The sequence below is a fragment of the Mirounga angustirostris genome, unplaced genomic scaffold, assembly GCF_029215605.1.
Source record: "Mirounga angustirostris isolate CCGP_5_RB_7025 unplaced genomic scaffold, mMirAng1.0.hap1 SCAF_6, whole genome shotgun sequence".
NCBI lineage: Eukaryota > Metazoa > Chordata > Mammalia > Carnivora > Phocidae > Mirounga > Mirounga angustirostris.
The window spans coordinates 27,788,327-27,809,354 of NW_026991714.1; the positions used below are offsets into that span (position 1 = coordinate 27,788,327).

At 39.2% G+C, this 21,028-nt stretch overlaps 1 protein-coding gene across 9 annotated transcripts in view; it reads right to left on the minus strand.

Annotated features, from left to right (window-relative positions):
* The window catches only part of PPP1R12B (protein phosphatase 1 regulatory subunit 12B), a 209,834-nt gene extending 189,183 nt beyond the window's left edge, over positions 1–20,651 (minus strand). For all 9 annotated transcript variants that reach the window (XR_010412229.1, XR_006791158.3, XM_045877023.3 and 6 more), the window contains exon 1: positions 20,215–20,651. Coding sequence is in view for 7 of the 9 variants with exons in the window: in XM_045877023.3 (XP_045732979.1) it covers positions 20,215–20,505 (291 nt within the window). In the remaining 2 variants the exon portion in view is untranslated. The remainder of the gene's footprint in view (positions 1–20,214) is intronic.
* Between the last annotated feature and the right edge of the window lie 377 nt (positions 20,652–21,028).

A 21,028-nucleotide genomic window follows, 5' to 3' on the forward strand; every position in this document is an offset into this window, starting at 1 on the left:
CCTTGAAAGATTTAGGAGAGATCTACTAAGTACAGAAGGGCAGGGAGAGCAATGTAAGCAAGGAGAACAACATGATAAAATGTTCATGAGAAGTGCTCAGGAAATGGCAAGTAATAAATGTGCAGGTATGTGAATATGGTTGAGGAGTAGTGGGGAAAGAAATTGGTAAGATGGGTTGAAAAACTTTCCATGCCATGGAAAGAGTTAGCCTTTTTACTCTCCACGTCAATAGTTCCAAAATGCAAAACTGCATCAGAATAACCTGAGATGCATGGAAAAAATACAGATTCTTGGGCTCTACCCCAGAGCTACTGAATTGGAATTTCCAGAGATAGGGCTGAGGCATCTGTATTTGAATGAGTATCCTAATGTGTAATAAAAATTGGGAACCATCGATAGAATTTTTTAAGGAAACATATTATTAGATTGATATTTTAAAGATAACTCTGAGGTACTATTAAAAATGGACTGTATATGTGCAAAATTAGAAAAAGGGAGACCTATAGCAGACTATGGTAATGATGCATTCATTTATTCAACAACCATTTAAAAAAATATGTGCCTACTGGTTCTCATGAGAGATGACAGCCTGAACTAGGTACCAGCCATGTAAATGGAGATAAGAAGACAGAGTCAAGAGACACGAAAAAGAACTGGTAAGTCCTGATGATTCAGTAGGTCATAGGGGAAGGAAGGAAGGGAGCAAATCCCAGTTTTCATCAATGATTCCCAAATTTGGATGAGCATCAGAGTAAAGAGTTCCTGGCTCCTATCCTAGACCTACTGAATCAGGTTCTTTGGAGGGTAGGACTAAGAGTCTCTGTTTTTAACACGTGCCCCCTGCATCAGCTGAGCATCAATGGTGGAACTGACAAATGAGAACTAATGTCTTAGATGACTGAATGGTTTATGAAGAGAAGATAAGAAAAGAAGGAGGAGGGGCACAGGTTTTTGACTAGGATGAAAAAACAGTTTTGCCCTGGAAATACTGAGACTGAGGTAAATCTGTAAGACATGTAGATTAAGATGTCTAGCAGATGACTGGGAATACAAATTTGGAGTCCAGAGAAAAGATAAAGTCTGGCGAGGTCAGAGCTGGATAGATCTGGACATCATGAGTACATAAGCGCTAGATGAGACCATGGAAGTGGGTAAGGTTACAAATGGAGAAAAGGCAAGAGAGAAAAGTGGGTGTATCATGAACTTCATCTAAAAGCATACTCATCCAGTGTGACAATAAGTAAGGCTGACTGGTTGAAATGGTAGCTTGGTTAATCTCCCTATAGCCTTTATTGTTGTTTGCTTCACCTACACTTAAAACTTTCCTCATGAAATATCATTTGGGCTGAGGTACTCATTTGGTCATTGTTTATCAATATTTTGTCCTTTTTCTGCAATCCTAAATGAATCGTTCCTTCTAATGCAAAAAAAAAAAAAGAGAGAGAGAGAGAGAAAGAGAGAGAAAAGTGGGCTGAAGATGGAGGTCTGGAAGAAGAGTGGGTAGAGGAAGAGGAATAGTGAAGAAAGTGCAGAAGAGTGATCCAAGAGGTTAAGAGGAGGATCTAGAAAAAAAGCAATGTTTTAGAAACTTGGTTTCTAAAACCAAGGTGTTTGGTGGTAATTTTTATTTTTTTATTGAGGTATAATTGATATAACATTTAATAGTTTCAGGTGTAAAACATGATTTGATATTTGTATATATTGCAAAATAACCACCACAGTAAGTCTAGTTAATGTCATTTTTCTTTTTCTTCTTCTCTTTTTTTTTTTTTTTTTTTTTTGAGAGAGAGAGCACAAGCAGGAGGCAGGGGGAAGGGGCAGAGGGAGAAGGAGAGAGAGAAAATCCTAAACAGGCTCCACGCCCAGCTCAGGGCCCAAGGCGGGGCTCAATCCCACAACGCTGAGATCATGACCTGAGCCGAAATCATGAGTTGGACGCTTAACTGACTGAGCCACCAGGCGCCCCACATAGTTTTTATTTCTAAGAATAGAGACAACTTGAGGGATTTTAAAGAAAAGAGGAAGAAAGGAAGAAAGGAGGGGAGAAGAGTGTGAAGACACAAATGAAGAGATAACTGATCTAGTAACATCCTGGAAGAGGTGGGGAAGAGGATATTAGCCCCTGAAAGGAGGGGAGGAGAAATGACAACAGAGACAGTTTGGAGGTGGAGAGGAGAATACTGAATATGGGGTTTTTTGGTTTTTTGTTTTGTTTTGTTGTTTGTTTGAGTAGATGATGATTAGGTCAGGTCTTAATAGGAAAGAAAGGAAAGATGTGGGTAGATATGGAGCCACTAGGGACGATTAAAACATTGGTAGGAGGTAATGAAGGCCCAGATGAGGTATTTCATTTTATTTACTTAACAAATATATATACAAGCACTCTCTGTGCCAGGCAGTGTTCTGAGCACTTTCATACATTAACGCAATTATCCCTCATACCAACTCCATGAGTTTGAAACTCTTATTGTCTTCATTGCACATAGGATGAAGCTGAGACATAGAGAGATGAACTGACTTGCCTAAGCTAGTAAATGGCACAACTAAGACTCAAATCCAGATGGTCTGGCTCCAAAGTTGTGCTTTGAACCACTCTACTGTGCTGCCTCTTTAATACAAAAATCAATGTTTGCCATGTAGCCAATAAGAAATATCCTAAAATTTTATCTAGCACTGCTAAGCAGCTTAGGAGAGCAGGATTGGGAAGAGGCAGGGTAAGTACTCTGAACTTGACAGACTAAAGGAAGTAGAGGGCACTTATGAAAGGACAGTTGTGATGACTAGTGGACTGGGAGCCCAGCTGGTTCTAACTTCATAATCTATCTTAGATCCTAAACTCTTCTCTAAATTCCAACTGTTCAGTGCACATTAGTGGTTTGGTATCTTACCTGAAATTAAGAGAAATTAATAACCTAAAACCAAGCTCTACTCTTGCCCCATATCAGCTTCCTTTCTTGCCTTCCCCATTCCTATTTACAGTTTAGTATAGAATGAAAGAGGACTATCTTTCTTATAGTTTTTTTTTCCCAGCGCCTAGTTCAGTATGTGGTAGGGAATGGATGCTTAATAAATATTTGTTGAATTTCAGCATTATTCTCAAAATTTAAAATTGTTTTTGACCTCTCCTTCTCCCGCTTTCTATATCTAGTAAGTGTCAATATCTTGTATTTTTCCTAAATGCCTATTCACCTCTCACTGTTCTCTTCGACCCCTTTCACTATTGCCATAGAGGCTATGATCATAAGCTATTGTGCATCTTTTGTTTCTCCCTCCTCAAATCAATCTATCCAATAGAATTTTATCACATTAATCACTTAAAATACTATTCTTTTCACATTACTCCTTTGCTCCAAAACAGTCAATCTGTTTAATAAGCAGTTAGGAGATGGCCAACCAGCCAGAAACAGTGCCTTTCCCATTGATAGTAACCTCTATTTCTTCAAAATTTCTATACTAATTATCCAGTCTAATCATTCCATAATTGTCCTACCTTAAACACCTAGTTTTGTTGTTGTTGTTTCTTTTCATGTAACTATGTCTTATCTCACCAAACAGTGAACAAAGTTCTTGAAGGAAGAGAAGGTTTCTTTTACTTTTTTTTTATCCTGCTGAGACCTTAAGCACAGTGCAGTGGACAGAAGTATCTATTGTCCTTGACCAACAGTCTCCTGGCAACCATAAAAAGAAAGATACCAGGTTGAAGAAAATGGTCCCTGATGTACTCTGGTTTGGTCTATTATCCTATTACATTATTTAATATTTATATTACATTGAAAAAAAACTTTAAAGATCCTTTCCATATTCCTGTACTACAAATAACAACTTCCAGTGTAATTTTTATATCAAATGATACTGATTTTATTTAATTCATTGTAATTTCTAAAAGGATGCAATTCTAATCTTTATGGACAACACTGCGTTTATACACCAATCCCCAAACTATGCTAAAAATATCTGTTTGTTTCATTCTTACTACAACTCTTGCATTTCTACCAATCCATTCAATTTAGTGTTTTGATTTGCTTCCAGCTGATTTCAAAGCTGTAATACTTATGACACAGCAAACGGTCTGAACTTCGCAAAAACTTTCTACATCAGAGACACTTATTCCTAACAGTTGCACTCATCACTCTGACACACTGCCTGAAGGTCAAGGCTCTAAATTCTGCAATATTTTTAGCATCCAAAATCCTGGTTTATGTTCTCCTTCTTGTTCTCTTGGTCTTCAAAAGATGTAAGAACACGATATTCGATTCCTAATTCTAAGTCCTAACCAACCGAAGTTTAAGTGATTAAAAAAAAATCCAAAACAGAAAATGAATTACTAAGGAAAAAAAACATATACTTTGAAGCAAACAAAGTTATAAGATGTGAAATATGAACCCTAATTCCAATTCTGATTATTCTCATTAAATTATTGGCTGGAACAATTCACTGCTCCTCCCTTGCTACCACCCCCTACCACTAATTAGTTTATTCACTGAACAAATATTTATTCCCAATGCCTAAAATTTAATAGATATTGTAGTAGATACAGTTAACACAATGGCAAATAAGGTAGGCATAGTCCCTGCCCTCCCAGAGCTTGAAGTCTGGTTAGGGGAAGACAGCCAAAGAAATGAGAAACTGTAAGACTATATGACAAGTGCTATGACAGGTATGCTATCAGATACCAAGGGAAAACACAGGGAAGTACCTAACATGGAAAAAAACATAGTATGGGTAAGTTATGGGGAGGCTCTTTGGAGATAATGATGTCGAACCTGAGACCTGAAAAATGGGTAAGCAAAGAGAGACAATAAGCATTGGAGAAGTAGAAGGAGATGTACTAAAAAGAGAATACAAAATGACTGAGTAAATGAAATAATGTTGAAGTGCAGAATTCAAAGTTGGGAATGACAAAAGGTGAGACTGGAAAACAGGGCAATGACAAACATTGAAGGATTTTAAGGAAAGTATAAAATGTTCAGCTATTCTTGGCTGAAGTACAGGAAATGGCTGGGAAAGGCAAAGTAGAAGCAGGGAAACTATTCAGCAGACTATTTCTGTAACCCAGGTGAAAGATAATGACTTGGACTACAGTAATGGTGAGGGGAACAAATGAAAGCAGACAGATTTGAGAGACATTCTGGAGGTGCTATCCACAGAATATGGTGATGTAAGCTCATGAGACTACCATGTCTGTTTTGTTCCTTATTACATCCTCAGTGCTAATAAGTATCTAGCTCACAGTAAGTGCTAGATAAACACTGCCGAATAAATGAATCAAGAAAAGAAGGAGTCATAGATGTTACTCAGGTTTCACATAACAACTGGGTAAAGGGAGGTACCATTTACTAAGACAGGAAACACAGGAAGAGGAGCAGTTCATATAAAATATGTTGAGTTTGAGGTACCCATGAGCTATCCAAGGACAGATAATGAGAAACACAGATGGATATCACTTACAAAGCACAGGAGAAGAGCAGATCCTCATGGAAATGTAAAATAATGGCAGCTTCAGTGCCTCAATTAAAGCTATAGTTGATAACTGACACTTTTTTTTTTAAAGATTTTATTTATTTATTCATGAGAGACAGAGAGGGAGAGAGAGAGAGAGAGAGAGAGAGAGAGAGAAGCAGGCTCCCAAGGAGCAGGGAGCCCGATGTGGGACTAGATCCCAGGACCCTGGGATCATGACCTGAGCCGAAGGCAGACGCTTAACTATCTGAGCCACCCAGGCGCCCCGATAACTGACACTTTTAAAGGATACTGTGTGTGGTATCACTCCAATAATCCCTTTAAACTTCCCAAGGTTAGGGGTGCCTGGGTGGCTCAGTCATTAAGCATCTGCCTTCAGCTCGGGTCATGATCCCAGGGTCCTGGGATCGAGCCCCCAGTCGGGCTCCCTGCTCAGCGGGAAGCCTGCTTCTCCCTCTCCCACTCCACCTGCTTGTGTTCCTTCTCTCGCTTTGTCTCTCTCTGTCAAATAAATAAATAAAATCTTAAAAAAATAAAAAATAAACTTCCCAAGGTTATTAATTGTTTTAACATCAAAAGTATAAAAAAATTAATATCCATTCCTGTTCTTTAAATCATTAGCAAATCTTTAATTTCTTGACCAAGGTGGTGGTAATTCAAGCCTTTGCTTTATAAAAATCCACTAATTTGTACATTTATGTTTTATGCACACTTTTCTATATGTATATTAAATTTTGCAGTATATAAAGGTTTTTAAAAACCTTAACAAGGGGCACCTGGGTGGTTCAGTTGGTTAAGCATCCAACTCTTGATTTTAGCTCAGGTCATGATCTCAGGGTTGTGAGATTGAGCCCTGTGTCAGGTTCTGTGCTCAGTGGGGAGTCCGCTTGAGATTCTCTCCCCCTCCCTCTGCCCCTTCTCCCATTTGCACATGCTCTCTCTCTAAAATAAACAAACAAGTATTAAAGAAAAAAAAAAAAAAACTTTAACAAACCAGAAACAAGAAAATTCCTTAAGTTAATCAAAAGAAGCTATTTAAAACACAGTAAACATCATTTAACCGAGGACTACTAGAGATATTCTCATTAAAGAAAAAAACAAAGATGCCTTCTATCATTATTATAATTCAATACTGTTTGAGGTTCTGGCAAAGAAAGGTTTAAACCTTGGAGTCTTTGCAACAAATGGTGCCGGAACAACTGGATATTCACATGCAAAAGAGTGAAGTTGGACCCTTACCTCATACCATATAAAAAGGATTAACTCAAAATAGATCAAAGACCCAAATTAAGAGCTAAAACAGGGGCACCTGGGTGGCTCAGTCATTAAGCTTCTGCCTTCGGCTCTGGTCATGATCCCAGGGTCCTGGGATCGAGCCCCGCATCGGGCTCCCTGCTCCATGGAAGCCTGCTTCTCCCTCTCCCACTCTTCCTGCTTGTGTTCCAACTCTCACTGTCTCTCTTTCTCTCTCAAATAAATAAATAAAATCTTAGAAAAAAAAGTAAGAATGTGAAAACAAAACACAAAAAGATCACATGAAAAAGAGGCCATAGATAGAAAAGATTTATAATACATATCTGACCAAGGACTTATATCCAGAAAACATCAAGAATTCTACAAATCAATAATAAAAGGACCAAAAAATATTTTTAAGTGCAAAAGATTTAAATCAGACACTACACACACACACACACACACACGCACACATTCCCAACGACCAGTAAGTACATGAGGTGTTTAACATTATTAGTCATCCCAAATTAAAACCTCAGTGAGGGGGTGCTTGGGTGGCTCAGTCGGCTGGGCATCCAACTCTTGATTTTGGCTCAGGTCATGATCTCAGGGTCCTGGGATTGAGCCCTCTGGGCTCAGCCAGGAGTCTGCTTGGGATTTTCTCTCTCCCTCTCCCTTTGTCACCCCCCTCACCCATGCTCTCTCTCTCAAATAAATAAAATCTTTTTAAAAAATCAAAAACAAAAAACCTCAATGAGATAGCAATATATAAACACTAGAATGGCTAGTATTAAAAAGACTAACAACAAGAATAAAAAAGACTGGGGTGCCTGGGTGGCTCAGTCGTTAAGCGCCTGCCTTCGGCTCAGGTCATGATCCCAGTGTTCTGGGATGGAGCCCCGCATCAGGCTCCCCGCTCGGCGGGAAGCCTGCCTCTCCCCCCTCCACTCCCCCTGCCTGTGCTCCTCTCTCACTGTGTCTCTCTCTGTCAAATAAATAAATAAAATCTTAAAAAAAAAAAAAAAGAATAAAAAAGACTGACAATACCAAAAATTAAGAAGTGGAGCAAACAGAACTATCATTCATGACTAGTAGTAGCGTAAATGGTACAACCACATTGGAAAGCTGAAGTTATTAATAAAGTTAAAATTTCACATACTCTATAACCCAGCAATTTCATCCCTAGGTATTTACTCAAGAGAAAGGAAAACATATATCTACAAAAAGGCTTGTACAGTAGAACAATATTCATAGCAGCTTTACTCATAATAGGAGGAGGAAGAGGAAAAGAGAAAAGGAAAGAAAGAATCCAAAAGTCAATCTACAGGAGGATAAACTAATTATGAAAATTCACAAAATGGAATAACTACTCAGCCATAAAAAGAATGAACTACTGATACACCAAAAAATGGATAAACTTCAAAAACAAGTTCAGTTCAAGAAACCAAACATAAAGAAGCACATATTATTCCATTTTAAGAATAGCCAAACTAACCTAGAATGACAGAAATCACAATAGTGATTACCTGGGAAGAGTTCAAATGTAACTTTCAAGGGTGATGAAAATGTCCTGTTTCTTGATTTGGGTGATAGCTATATGGTGTATACACTGTCAAAACCCATCAAGCTGTATATTTAAGATCTATGCATTTTACTAAATGTAATATATACCTCAATTTTTAAAAATAAGAAAATGAGAAAAGTTCATCTGAAATTTTTAGACAGGTGGCCAGGGAGTGCTTCGCTGCAAAGGTAACATTTGAGTAAAGATCTGCAGAAAGTAAAAAAGCAAGGCTTGTGGATATCTGATCAAGTAGCCTTCTAGCCAGAAGGGATAATAGATGCAAGGTCGCTCAGCAGGAACAGGAACTGGAGTTTTTCAGAAATGGGAAGAGGCCAGTGTGGCTGGAGTGGAATGAACAAGAAGAAAAAGGAGTTCAGGTAGATAATCAAATAGTGATGGGGATCAGATCATATAGTGTCTGGTGGGTCACGACAAGGCCTCATTAAAGATTTTGGTCTTCATCTCAAGACTAATGGAAAAATCACCTAGGTGCCTATTAAGAATCAGGCACTGTGCTCAGACAGCTTACATAAAGCTTAGTAAGAAGCAAAGCCAGGATTAGAACCCAGGTGTATTTTAACCATAATCTTAACCATTTTGCTATAGTAACTCAACATAATAATAATAGTCAATATTTACTGAGTGCTAACTATTAAATGTTTGATCTAAAGGGCTTTCTATCAGGTCTTCCCAATCATATATTGTACTACAAATGTATTAACAAGGTTGATGCAAAGATCTTTTGAATGAAATTTTTAATACTATTAAAAAATGTTTTGCAACCAATCAAAACTTAAAATAGGTAAAATTATATTTAATTTGTATGGCTACCTCTATAAACTTCCTAAATTTAGAAATAATAATTTTGGTATATAAAACTCCATTGCCAGAGAGTTTGCTACAGTGACTCCATAAAATAGCCCTTTCCTTGATCTTCCTATTTAATCATTTTCACCTGTATTTTAATTTTAGTCTACACTGTTTAACACTAGTGAAGTTCTATGTTTTGCATGCACATGTAAAATATATTATTTTTCTATTTAATTTGCTCCAGTTTTTCCACAATATTTCTGACTAGAAGATGGGTATGTCATAATTATCATCATGACCAACATCATCATTAATATATCTGCTATTATTAGGTGTTTCTAAATAAGACATAATTCATTTTGTTCATTTCTTGATTGCTACTTCTTGGTCTACTTATTTTTTATTTTTTAAGTAGTGATTTTCCTTTTAAAAAATTTTTTTAAAGATTTTATTTTTAAGTAGTCTCTACACCCAAGGTGGAGCTGGAACTCACAACCCCAAGATCAAGAGTCACATGCTCCACCAACTGAGCCAGCCAGGCACCCCTATTTATTATTAATAGATTTTAATGCTAACAATTAACCAAAGTCTGACTTTTAATAGATTTTATCCTGACATTTTAGGGAAATACAATGAATTTTTATACAAAATTCCCAAATCTCCCAAGTTTACCAAGTGTGCTATACAAATAATGTCACCTTCTGCACATGCCATGACATGAAAGAGGTTGGCAAGCCTTGCATCATCTAACCGAGTAGACACAGAATTCTGACAATGTAAAAATCAAAGGAGCAATAGAATGCAAAAAAGGAAATCTCCCCCCTTCGCCCCAAAATGGTACGCATCTAAGAGATCTAAGAGGCCTTTTAAAAGTAAACAGAAGGTTTAGGGGCGCCTGGCTGGCTCAGTTGGTGGAACATGTGCCTCTTACTTTTGGGGTGGTGAGTTCAAGCCCCATGTTGAGCATACAGCCTACTTTAAAAAAAATAAATAAACAAAGTTAACAGAAGTTCTAAATGGAGAGGTGAACCAGGATGTCAGAAAAGCAGCATGGGACGCCTTAGGGGGATCGGTCAGTTAAGCTTTTGACTTGGGCTGAGGATGTGATCTCGGAGTCCTGCGGTGAGCTCCGCGCTCAGCCGGCACTCACCTTGCTCCTCTGCCCCTCCCCCTGCTCATGCGCTCTCATGCGCATGCTCTCTCTTTCTCTATCCCTCAAAAACAATCTTCAAAAAAAGAGAAAAGAAAAGCAGCAAAACCTAGGCAGAAAACTTGAAGCTTCTGAGTAAGACAGACCTAGATTCAATGAGACGTAGGTAAGGGCAAATTGCCTTCTCTGATTCTACTTCCTTATTATTAAATGAAATAATACCACTTACTTGGTAGAGTTGTTGATGTAAAAATAATTTTAAAAGCAAAATGCATGGTGCAACACATGGTACACAGTGGGCACTCAGTAAACAGTACTTGCTATAATCATGATACACTGTTATTTCTACCATGTTAAAACATTTGTAAAAATTAATAGCCTGGGAGGGCGCCTGGGTGGCTCAGATGGTTAAGCGTCTGCCTTCGGCTCAGGTCATGATCCCAGGGTCCTGGGATCGAGTCCCACATCGGGCTCCCTGCTCCTTGGGAGCCTGCTTCTCCCTCTGCCTCTCTCTCTCTCTGTCTCTCATGAATAAATAAATAAAATCTTTAAAAAAAAAATTAATAGCCTGGGAAAGAACAAAAAAATGAAAACAGTCCATGTGTTAGGGTGTTATCTGTACTAATGAATTGGTTTTTTCTTTTATATAATTTTGCTTTAATGCTATGATGTTACTTATCAGTAAATATAGAGATGACTAAATTAAATGTGAAACCAATACTTTAAAAGAACTCTAAGATTAATTCTCTTGAAATGTGAATAATTATAGCATGAGGATTCTATTATATTGAAGTTTGCAAAAGAAAAATACAACTACAGGGTATCATCCTTCTTCAAAAGTTCTTAAAAGAATTTAGAGAATATTTTACTTTTTCCCAGACTTATCTTTCATAGAAAAGAATATCAAGCAGAAACTGGATCATTTTATAAATAAAACATTTCATTATATTTTATTTCTGTTACATGCTTATGGCATTCTTTTAGCTTCTTTCTAGAACTCAGATTTCTCATTTGTAAAGTGACAGAGGTGGATCAGATGTCCTCTAATGTTCTTTTTGCTATAATGTCCTGATTTTGATAATCCTATAACAAAACAAATACATAATGGCTAGTCCTACAACTCTACTTTCAAGTGGCCCTGTAATAGTCTTTTTACCCTAGAGGTGGTCCCCAGGGCTGAAGCCATTACTGACTCTTATCACTGAGTCCAAAGAGAGCTGGTGAGCTTAAAAATCCACAGGAGAGATAGCAAATGATTAATGATTTGGAAACTGATCTTAAATTAAACGAATGGTCATGTTCATTAGATTAGAGGAGGCTAAGGACTGAATTACACAAGGCTGAGGACCAAGAGTTGATAATCTAAAAATATACAAAGGCAAATTACAGATAATGATCAATATCCTTTTTTCACTTTTACTATGAAGAGGATAATAGGAAATGGATTCAATGCTAAATGGGAGCAATATGAACCAGATTCTATCTTTAAAACTATGAGTTTCCCAATAACTGCAAAATCCCTAAGGGCAGGGACTCTGCCATCGTTGTATCCCAGCATCTACTAAAAGATCTGGCATCTAGGAAGTACCCAATAAATATCTGGCCAAAAATAATTAATAAAGGATCATTCAAATTTTTAAAGATCCAACCACAGAAGTGCATTATGAGAAGAACAGGAATTTTCTCTTTTCTTGATATTTAAAAAAATGAAGGTTAAGAGCCTTCTTAATAATAATTTAGATACTGACTAGAAACAGAGAGATAAAAATCATTATATTTTAAAATTATTCCCCTATAAAAACCTTTGAGCCTTGGTGATCCTGCTAAAGCACAAAAAGAACAAACAAGGCAAAGAAGTCTCTACTCTCACCTGAAAACGGATACCAGTCAAAAATATGTTGCCTATTTTAAAAATCTACTAAGCACTCAAGAGTTCCAACAGTAACATTCTCCTGATAATAGCCCAGTATGGCACTTGGTGAGACATGGGGGGGCCTTCTCACTTGGGTCTGGGTGCTGCAGAAGCTCTCCAACAGGTGAAGTGACTCAACAGATGGAACACAGCCCAGTCATCCTTCAAATCATTTTCCATTACCTCTGGCAATTTATAATGAGGTAAGTTATTCTCTTGACCTCATTTTTCATGCTATTTACTGTCAAAGGGAAACAATCTAAACATGGGGAGGAAAATCAATACAAGAGGCGTGATCATGTAACACATCCAAAAGACCCAAATACAATCTGCGTTGGCACTTTGCAGTCATATCTCATAGCTAGGCCAGTTGACTTAAAAAATAAGTAAATGAATAAAAACAGCTAACTAGGGGCGCCTGGGTGGCTCAGTTGTTAAGCGTCTGCCTTCGGCTCAGGTCATGATCCCAGGGTCCTGGGATCGAGCCCCACATTGGGCTCCCTGCTCGGCGGGAAGCCTGCTTCTCCCTCTCCCACTGCCCCTGCTTGTGTTCCCTCTCTAGCTGTCTCTCTCTCTGTCAAATGAATAAATAAAATCTTTATAAATAAATAAATAAATAAAATTAAAAAAACAGCTAACTAAGAAACCTGGCAAAAATGTTGCAGAGAAACAAAAAGAAAGTAAACCTGTTTCCCACGAAATGCCCCATATAAATAAAACATAGTTCATAAAACCATATACTCTACTGTAAAATTCATGTTCAATTAGAAGGGCAGATCTCTCCTCTGCCTCCAAGAGCACAACACAGGTCAGCCAACCCAACCTCCATATGAATATTCCAAATGTCACTTCCATTTTCTAAGATAAGCACATCATTTGCCTACAGTTGACTGCCCAAAACTGTTGCACTTGTAATGGGCACTCTTCTCTTCCTATCATCTCCCTTATTAGGTCAGATGCCTATAAAGAAAGTCTCTCTCTCCTTGTACAGCCAATTTACTCTCGTAAATACACAATTTTACAATTGTGTTTTTTGTTCTTCTCTTTTATATTTCCTCCTCTCCTCCTCCACATTCATTGCTTCAACTCTCACCTTTATGTTAATATCCAACTCTCACATTTTAAATATGAGGAAACTGAAGCCTAGATAGAGAGGTGAGGATTAGCCTTGAATCATAGATGCCTACAGGATATTTCTACTTGGATGTCTTCAGAGCTCCTCGTCCAAAATTGGACTGACTCCTATATCCATCTGAATAACAAAATTCTTTCAGACTCACAGGCTAGAACTGTATTATACTTTCCTTTCTCATCTGCATTCTCTCAGCTGGTTCTTTCATCTGTGTCTTTCCATTCACTCTGAAATCCAAATACAGCTTCATATTCCTTAATGTTGCTTTGGTTGGGTTCACCTCCCTGCTCAAACCCACAAAATTCTTCTGCTAAGGACTCCATCAAAAATTCTTGGTCTGCTGTTTGATGTTCAAAGTCTTCTAGGATGCTATCCTCACCCCTTCCCTAACCCTCCAAACGCATCCATTAGGGATCCCCGCCTTGTGTCCCCTCTGCCTGCATACCATACTTCTTCCTATCTCTCTGCCCACACTGCTCCATCATCATAGACTGTCTTCCTACGACCCTCAACTTAGGAGTGCATCTTTCCCTGTTATCATAGAAATTATCACTCTAAAAGTAATTGTTTTTTATTTATCTGTCTCCAAACCAGACTGTGAATTTCTTGAGGGCAGAAACTATACCTATCAACAAACATACACTTTAGCACCGACTTACAATTATTAGGCATTCAATATTAGCAGTAAATTAACAACCTAATAAAACCTCTAACAAGGAAGATATATAGTAAAGCATATCCAAATGATGACATACTATTCAAACATCAAAAACTTTACTTTCAAAGCATATTTAATGATATAAGAAAACAATTACAAGGAAAGTTAAGTGAAAAAATCGGGAGACAGTATATGATACCAACTTTGTAAATATGCAGCTAAACACATACATATGAACTCAATATAATGTTAAAAAAAAAAAACCTGAAAGGAATACACTAAATTTTAGTAGCATATATCTCTGAGTAGCCTGATTTTAAATTAATTTCAACTTTTTTTATAATGTCATTTTCTAATCTTTTTTAGAATGAAAGGCAATTTAGTCTAGTAAGAGGCAATATAAAGTTAAGAACGTGGACTCTCCAGTCAGACTGCCTGGACTTAAATTCTAGCTCTGCCAGTTATTATCTGTGTGACCTTGAGCAGTGTCTCAGTTTCCCTATCTCTATAAAATCCAGACAATAATAAAAGTACCTCACTCATGAGTTGTTTTGAGTATTACACACAAGTTAATATATTAAAAGAACTTAGAAGAGTCCTTGGCTCAGAGTAAATACCACATAAGTGAGAGCTACAATTACTACTACTATAACTACTAAGGCTGCTGTTACTACTCTTCTTACTACTGTCTTAAAAAACAACTTATCACGATGTAACCATGAGAACAGCTTAAATAAAATGATAATCCCGAGTACTGGTAAGGATGCAAAGCAACTAGAACTCATACATTGCTAGGTGGAATGCAAAATGGTAGAGCCACTTTGGGAAACAGTTTGGCAGTTTCTTTTAAAGTTAAGCATTCATTGGGGCGCTTGGGTGGCTCAGTGAGTTAAGCATCCAACTCAGGTCATGATCTCAGGGTCATGGGACGGAGCCCCGCCCCGGCTCTGCGCTCAGCACAGTCTGCATGTCCCTCTCCCTCTGCTCCTCCCCCTGCTCTCTCGCTCGCTCTCAAGTAAATAAATAAAACCTTTAAAAAATATATGAAACACTCATTGCCACAGGACTCAGTTATCCCACTGCTAGGAATTTGACCAAAGTAAAATGAAACATGTTCACACAACAACGTGTACACAAATGTTTCTAGCAGCTTTATTCATTATTACCAAAAACTGGAAATAATCCAAATGTCCTTCAACTGGTGAGTGGATAAACAAACTGTAGTACTTCCAGATGCTGGAATACACTCAGCAATAAAGACCAGTGAGCTACTGACACATGCAACAAAATGGATGAATGTCAGTGCATTACAGCAAATGAAAGCAGCCAGATTCAGAAGGCTTCATGCTGTATGATTCATCTATATGGCATTGTGGTTATGGGAACAGAACATTGATGAATGGCTGCCAGGGGCTAGGGGTGGGAGGAGGAGTTGGCTCCAAGGAGCACAAAGAAATCTTGGAGATAATGATAATATTCTATATGTTGATTGTGGTAGTGGCTACACAACTGCACGTATCTGTCACAACTCACAGAACCCTACGTGCTAAACAGGTGAATTTTACTGCGTATAAAGTATCCTTTTTTTTTTAAGAATTTATTTATTTGACAGAGAGAGAGAAAGCAAGCACAAGCAAGGGGGAGCATGCAGAGGGAGATGGAGAAGCAGACTCCCCGCTGAGCAGGGAGCCTGATGCCGGGCTCGATCCCAGGACCCTGCGATCATGACCTGTGCCGAAGGCAGACGCTTAACCAACTGAGCCACCCAAGCATCCCTATAAAGTATACTTTAAAAATACTTAAAAATAAGCAAGCAATGACTTAATTTTAATTTACCAACAAGACCTGTCCAACCTTCTACCTTTAGCAGAATTATGCTTAAACCAAACACACTGACAGCTTGCCTATTTAAAAATACAGAGAAGATTCTATAAGCCCAAATGATAGTATACGGTTACTCTACAGGACTTTAAGAATAGGCAACAAAAATTTGGCTAGGGAACAAATAAAAGTAACTTGCATCTGTACTCAAAAACAAAACAAAACAAACAAAAAAACACCTCACCATAAAAATAAGCTTATTTTTCAAATCTGGCTTTGAGGTGCACTATGGCATGGAAACTTGGGACTAACACTCATAAGGCAAGGAGCCAGGTGCCCAACATAGTCTGATGCATCATATCAACCAATCTGAAGAGGCAAACTACTAAAATGACTCAGGATGACTATTCTAGATTCACAATAATGAAGAAGCCAACAGGATTTTCTTAATCCCATATTGCCTTGGGTCCTGACACTGAGCAGAATTCATCAATATACACAGGGTAAGGCAAAGTCATTTCACAGGTGGAACTATAAGAGAAATAAGTTGGAATAAAACTTGGAATAAAAGAGAAAGGGTTAAGAATATAAGTTTTAGGGGCACCTGGCTGGCTCAGTAGATGGAGCATGTGACTCTTGATCTCACGGTTATGGGTTTGAGGCCCACACTGGGCATAGAGATTCCTTAAAAAAAAAACTACAAAGAATACAAGTTTTATTTCACCATACCTGTTGGCACATATACATACTATTTTGTACTGAACTGAACACACTATCATCCTAGTCGTCTTCTGTCTTACTCTGTCTCACTGTGAATATAAATGGCTCTGCCTTTCCTCCTTCCCTCATCTGTTTCTGTCTTCCAGAGAAATAGATCATTTTAATCTCCCTGAAGCTACAGGGTCAGATGGAGGTAGCTGTATAATAACAGAAAATACGAGGAGTTGAATTTCCAGTCTGGGGTGTCCCTGAGGGTCCAAACTTGGACTCTGAGACCATTACAAAACTGACCTGAGTTTCTGAGTCAAGTACAGAATCATCCTCATCTCTGTGTGGACTGACATTAGTATCCACTACACCCAACACAGATACAAGCGCCAATAAAACATATTTTGAAGAAATATGCAGGCACTCATTCTAACAAATCCCAGAAAATCTCCTTTCTGAAAGCAAGAACTTGCCTCTTACAGTAGACCAATGATTTGGTAGATATAGTTTTAAGAGCCTATATCTACACCCAGAGCAGCCAAGATTTTAATACTAAGAACACCAAAATAGGTGATAACAATCAACCTTGCAAAATAAATAAATAAAAACAAACGAAATTTCAAGAAGTACCACCCCACACAGAATTATTAACCCATACATCATGACTTATAGTGTATATTCACAAAGTAAATGGGAATTCCTCTGTGAGCAAACAAATACTTTCAAGGGTTATATAATCAGAGTAATGCCTAATTTTCATTGGTAACTCTGGGATACTAAGGGCATATACAATTTATTCACCCAAGTTGGGTTAGTCTGCATCAGTTTCCAAGGCTTTCATCAGAGAAGGTCTAACCTTCGAGATATTTCTTACCTCAGTCTATTTCAAGTATTATTAATAGGCCCCCTGGAGCTTATCATTGACTCAAGCACCTCGTGGCCTAAGCAAAGTCTGCCAAGAAAGAAAGGTCTCTAAGTCAAAAGCAGCATCAAGGCACCACAACCTGAAGTATAAATCATTTACTGTGACCTTGTTGGCAGAGGAGGAGAAAAATCAACCACCAATATCACCTGGGGGTTTCTTCCAACATGCCAAGATGGTAATTCACAGTTGGTCAAGAGGCTGTGGCCAAACAAAAGGGAGAAAGAAAGCAATTCTCCGGATAATTCATACTGTGCTTATATAACAGATGGATATTTTAATGAAACAATTCAGATAATTGTACCACTCTCCATTTCACAGAAGGACAATCAGTCACAAAGTAAATTGTTCAGCTACTGGCCGCTCCAGTCTCACATTCTGAATATAACCTTTTACGTACCTTAAGAGCTCTTCAGAGCATGGAGGGACATACTGTCACTCCACGGAAACTGACTTGTAAAAGAGTTCCTGAGCCAATAAAGGTCCCTTGTCTTGATTAAAACAAAGAGATAGTTTCTCAACAGAAGGTTTGTTTGGCTTCAGATCTTCAAGCAGCTTAATCTTTGGCTGAATTTGTCTCATACTGAGTATACCTATTCAATTCAACTCATTGCCAGGTCCATAAACAGGGACGAATGCCTATATTGCCTATGCTGGTGTCGTTGTTGTTAAAAACCTCATAGCTGTCATCTCCTTCCTCTCCTATTTCAAGAGATTACTGAATGTGAAGAGCATATAAAGTGAGAAGTTGTACTTCACAATCTGGGATGGTAGTTAAGATAGAAGGAAAGGCACCAAGAAGGTCAGTCTCAGAAGGGATCAGAAAAGTGGTTACTTTGTATGAAAACGAGACCTACCAGAGTGACCTCAAAGCAGGTGCTTTTCTCAGGGCATTATTAAAATATACACAGCAAGGACCAGATTCAGGTAGCACAGTCACCTTAGAAGAAACAGGGCTACTGAGTTGCACTAAGAAAACTGTGTTTTGATAGACTAGTGATTCAGTAAAGAAGCACATGGACCAGAAACTGGATTCTATTTCTCTATCATCAATGAACCCAAGAAATGGTTCCTTCCAGAAACCAGATCTCAATCCCCTTAACATCTCAAATATACTTGAAAAATAAATATTCACCTTCTCAAAGAGTCCAGAAACTTAAAATAATGAATATGGCCCTCTTAGCATCTGTCTTATTTATATTCAGCTCCTTATTAGGTGAGATATAAAGCTCTGGAATTTAAGTCTGAAAAATCTATGCCTAAGGGCAACTTATTTCTTTTCTAATCTTGCACAAGTAACAAATTTCTAAGCTTCAGATTCCTCATCTGTAAAATGGGAATTACAACACTACTTGCCACACCTACTTCAAGAATCACTGCTGAGACTCACATAGTGGAAGACAAACATAAGAATTTTTAAACAGCAAAGGAGTATACAAATGTTGGTTGCTACCTTAGGTGGGGCACTATTATAAGCAGGAAAAAAAAAAACAGATACAAATAGGATGAAAAGAAGAGAAGGTTCTTCCATGTGAAAGAGAAGGGTTACAAACACGGTGAGGAATAATTTTAGGCTACTGGCTAATACATTCAGTGAAGTGGTATGACACAAAATGGAATTATTATTTAGAAGTGGATTCTCATGCCAACATTCACTTTGTACACACAGAAGAAAAAGAAAAATAAGAAAGATTAGGAGTGGGTGTCCAGCTCTCAGCCCACCAAAATAACTGATGAAGGTCCATTCGGGGAGGGAGGGTGGAGTTAGTTTTGACAGTATATATTGAACATTCCTGCATAGGTAAGAATACTCTTGCATAAGATGAGAGAAGTAAAAGTGTTATTACTAAGCACACCACTGTTAAGTTATCCACAACCCATATACTATAGCTATATATGGGGCATATGATTTTTATAAAAAGCTTTAAGAAAAAAGAAAAAAGGGGCGCCTGGGTGGCTCAGTTGGTTAAGCGACTGCCTTCGGCTCAGGTCATGATCCTGGAGTCCCAGGATCGGTCCCGCATCGGGCTCCCTGCTCGGCAGGGAGTCTGCTTCTCCCTCCGACCTTCCCCCCTCTCATGCTCTCTGTCTCTCATTCTCTCTCTCTCAAATAAATAAATAAAAAATCTTAAAAAAAAAAAAAAAAGAAAGAAAAAAGAAAAAAAAGACTATTCCACAAGTATCAAATAAACGTAAGTGATTCAGTAGATTGGTTCTCCATAGGAAGCTCTCAGGGAGGTAATACTCCTAAGCAGATACCCATAACAATGAGGTCAGGGGTGTTCTAGGAGCCTGTAGGAGACACAAACTGTTTATGAATCATTACAAACCAGCAAAACAGGAGGTGTGGTTTCAGAAGATTTGCTTGCCTTAACCCAATATAGGGGTTTACTCTCTGAGTGCTCTAAGATACTCTGTAATAGGGTCACACAAACAGAAAACTGAATTTTTTGAAAAGGCATCAGACAAATGACATTGACTATGCTTATACGAGTGACATGGTGTACATGCACACCAACTAGACAGAGTGAAGATGACTAATCTATAGGGATAACACCAGGGACCAAATCATCAGTAACCATGACAACTCAAGTAGGTAGAGGGAAATACAAACACTGACCAGGCAGCGGGGTGACGCTACTCCTTCAGGTGGAGACCCTGGGGTCGGAAAAAGACTTGATTAGTGGGGGAAGCCGTGCGAGAATGAAACCGACTAGCCCCAGAGGACCAGTGTCCGTGCAAGAGGGCTCGGCGGTGACACTAACACTCCCCGTGGGCGGCCCGCAGGGGTCACAGGCTCATCTATAGGAGACTGGACGCCTGTAAGACTGAAAAGGGAGCTACCTGGTGCAGGGCTGTCAAGCCGTCCACGTTGACCGTGTTGATGTCGGCACCTCTGGCCAGAAGCTTTTTCACCTCGTCGGTGTCCCCGCTAGAGCAAGCGGCCAGGAAAACAGCACCGTCCTCGAAGCGGACCCTAGGGCTCCCGCGACGAGTCTGCGGCTGCCGCCCCGCGCCTCGTCGCTCCGCGGGTTCCTGCTCTGTCAGCGAGCCCCGCCAGCGCCGAAGCTGCTCAGCCCGCCGCATTCGCGCGGACTCTGCCCGCTTCCCGCCCAGGTGCTCTAGCTCCGCCATTGCTCCGGCCTCAGCAGCTGCTGCTGAAACTACCACCCCTGGATTGCTATTGCTGCCCCAGTTGCCGCTGCAGCTTCTCTCGGAGCGCTTCAGCCGGGAGCAGAAGGCGGAGACCCCCGCACCGCCATCTTTACTCCTCCCGCCAGTAGCACCGCCCGCACGATCCCTCGGCTTCAACACGCAGGCGCTGCCCGCGCCTCGGGTCATCACGGGACTCGTAGTGAGAGACGGGCCTTAGGGGCAGATCATGGCCTTGAGGGAACTACAAATCCCTGGATGCATCAGGGAAGAGGCGAGGACCGGCTGCTCCCTACTTCGCCGCCGGACCCAGAGGGGTCACCTTTGCCCTAAAGCTGGAACTGTGTCCCCGCCCGGCGTCAGCCTCTTCGAGCATTTCGGGAATTGTAGTTTATTCCTGTTGTGACTGCTGTCTAATCTTGGCTCCCTAATTATCACATCAGTCCTTTGCAGTGGAAAAGAGGCAGTAATTATCCCTATTTTCTATTGGGGAAAACTAGACATA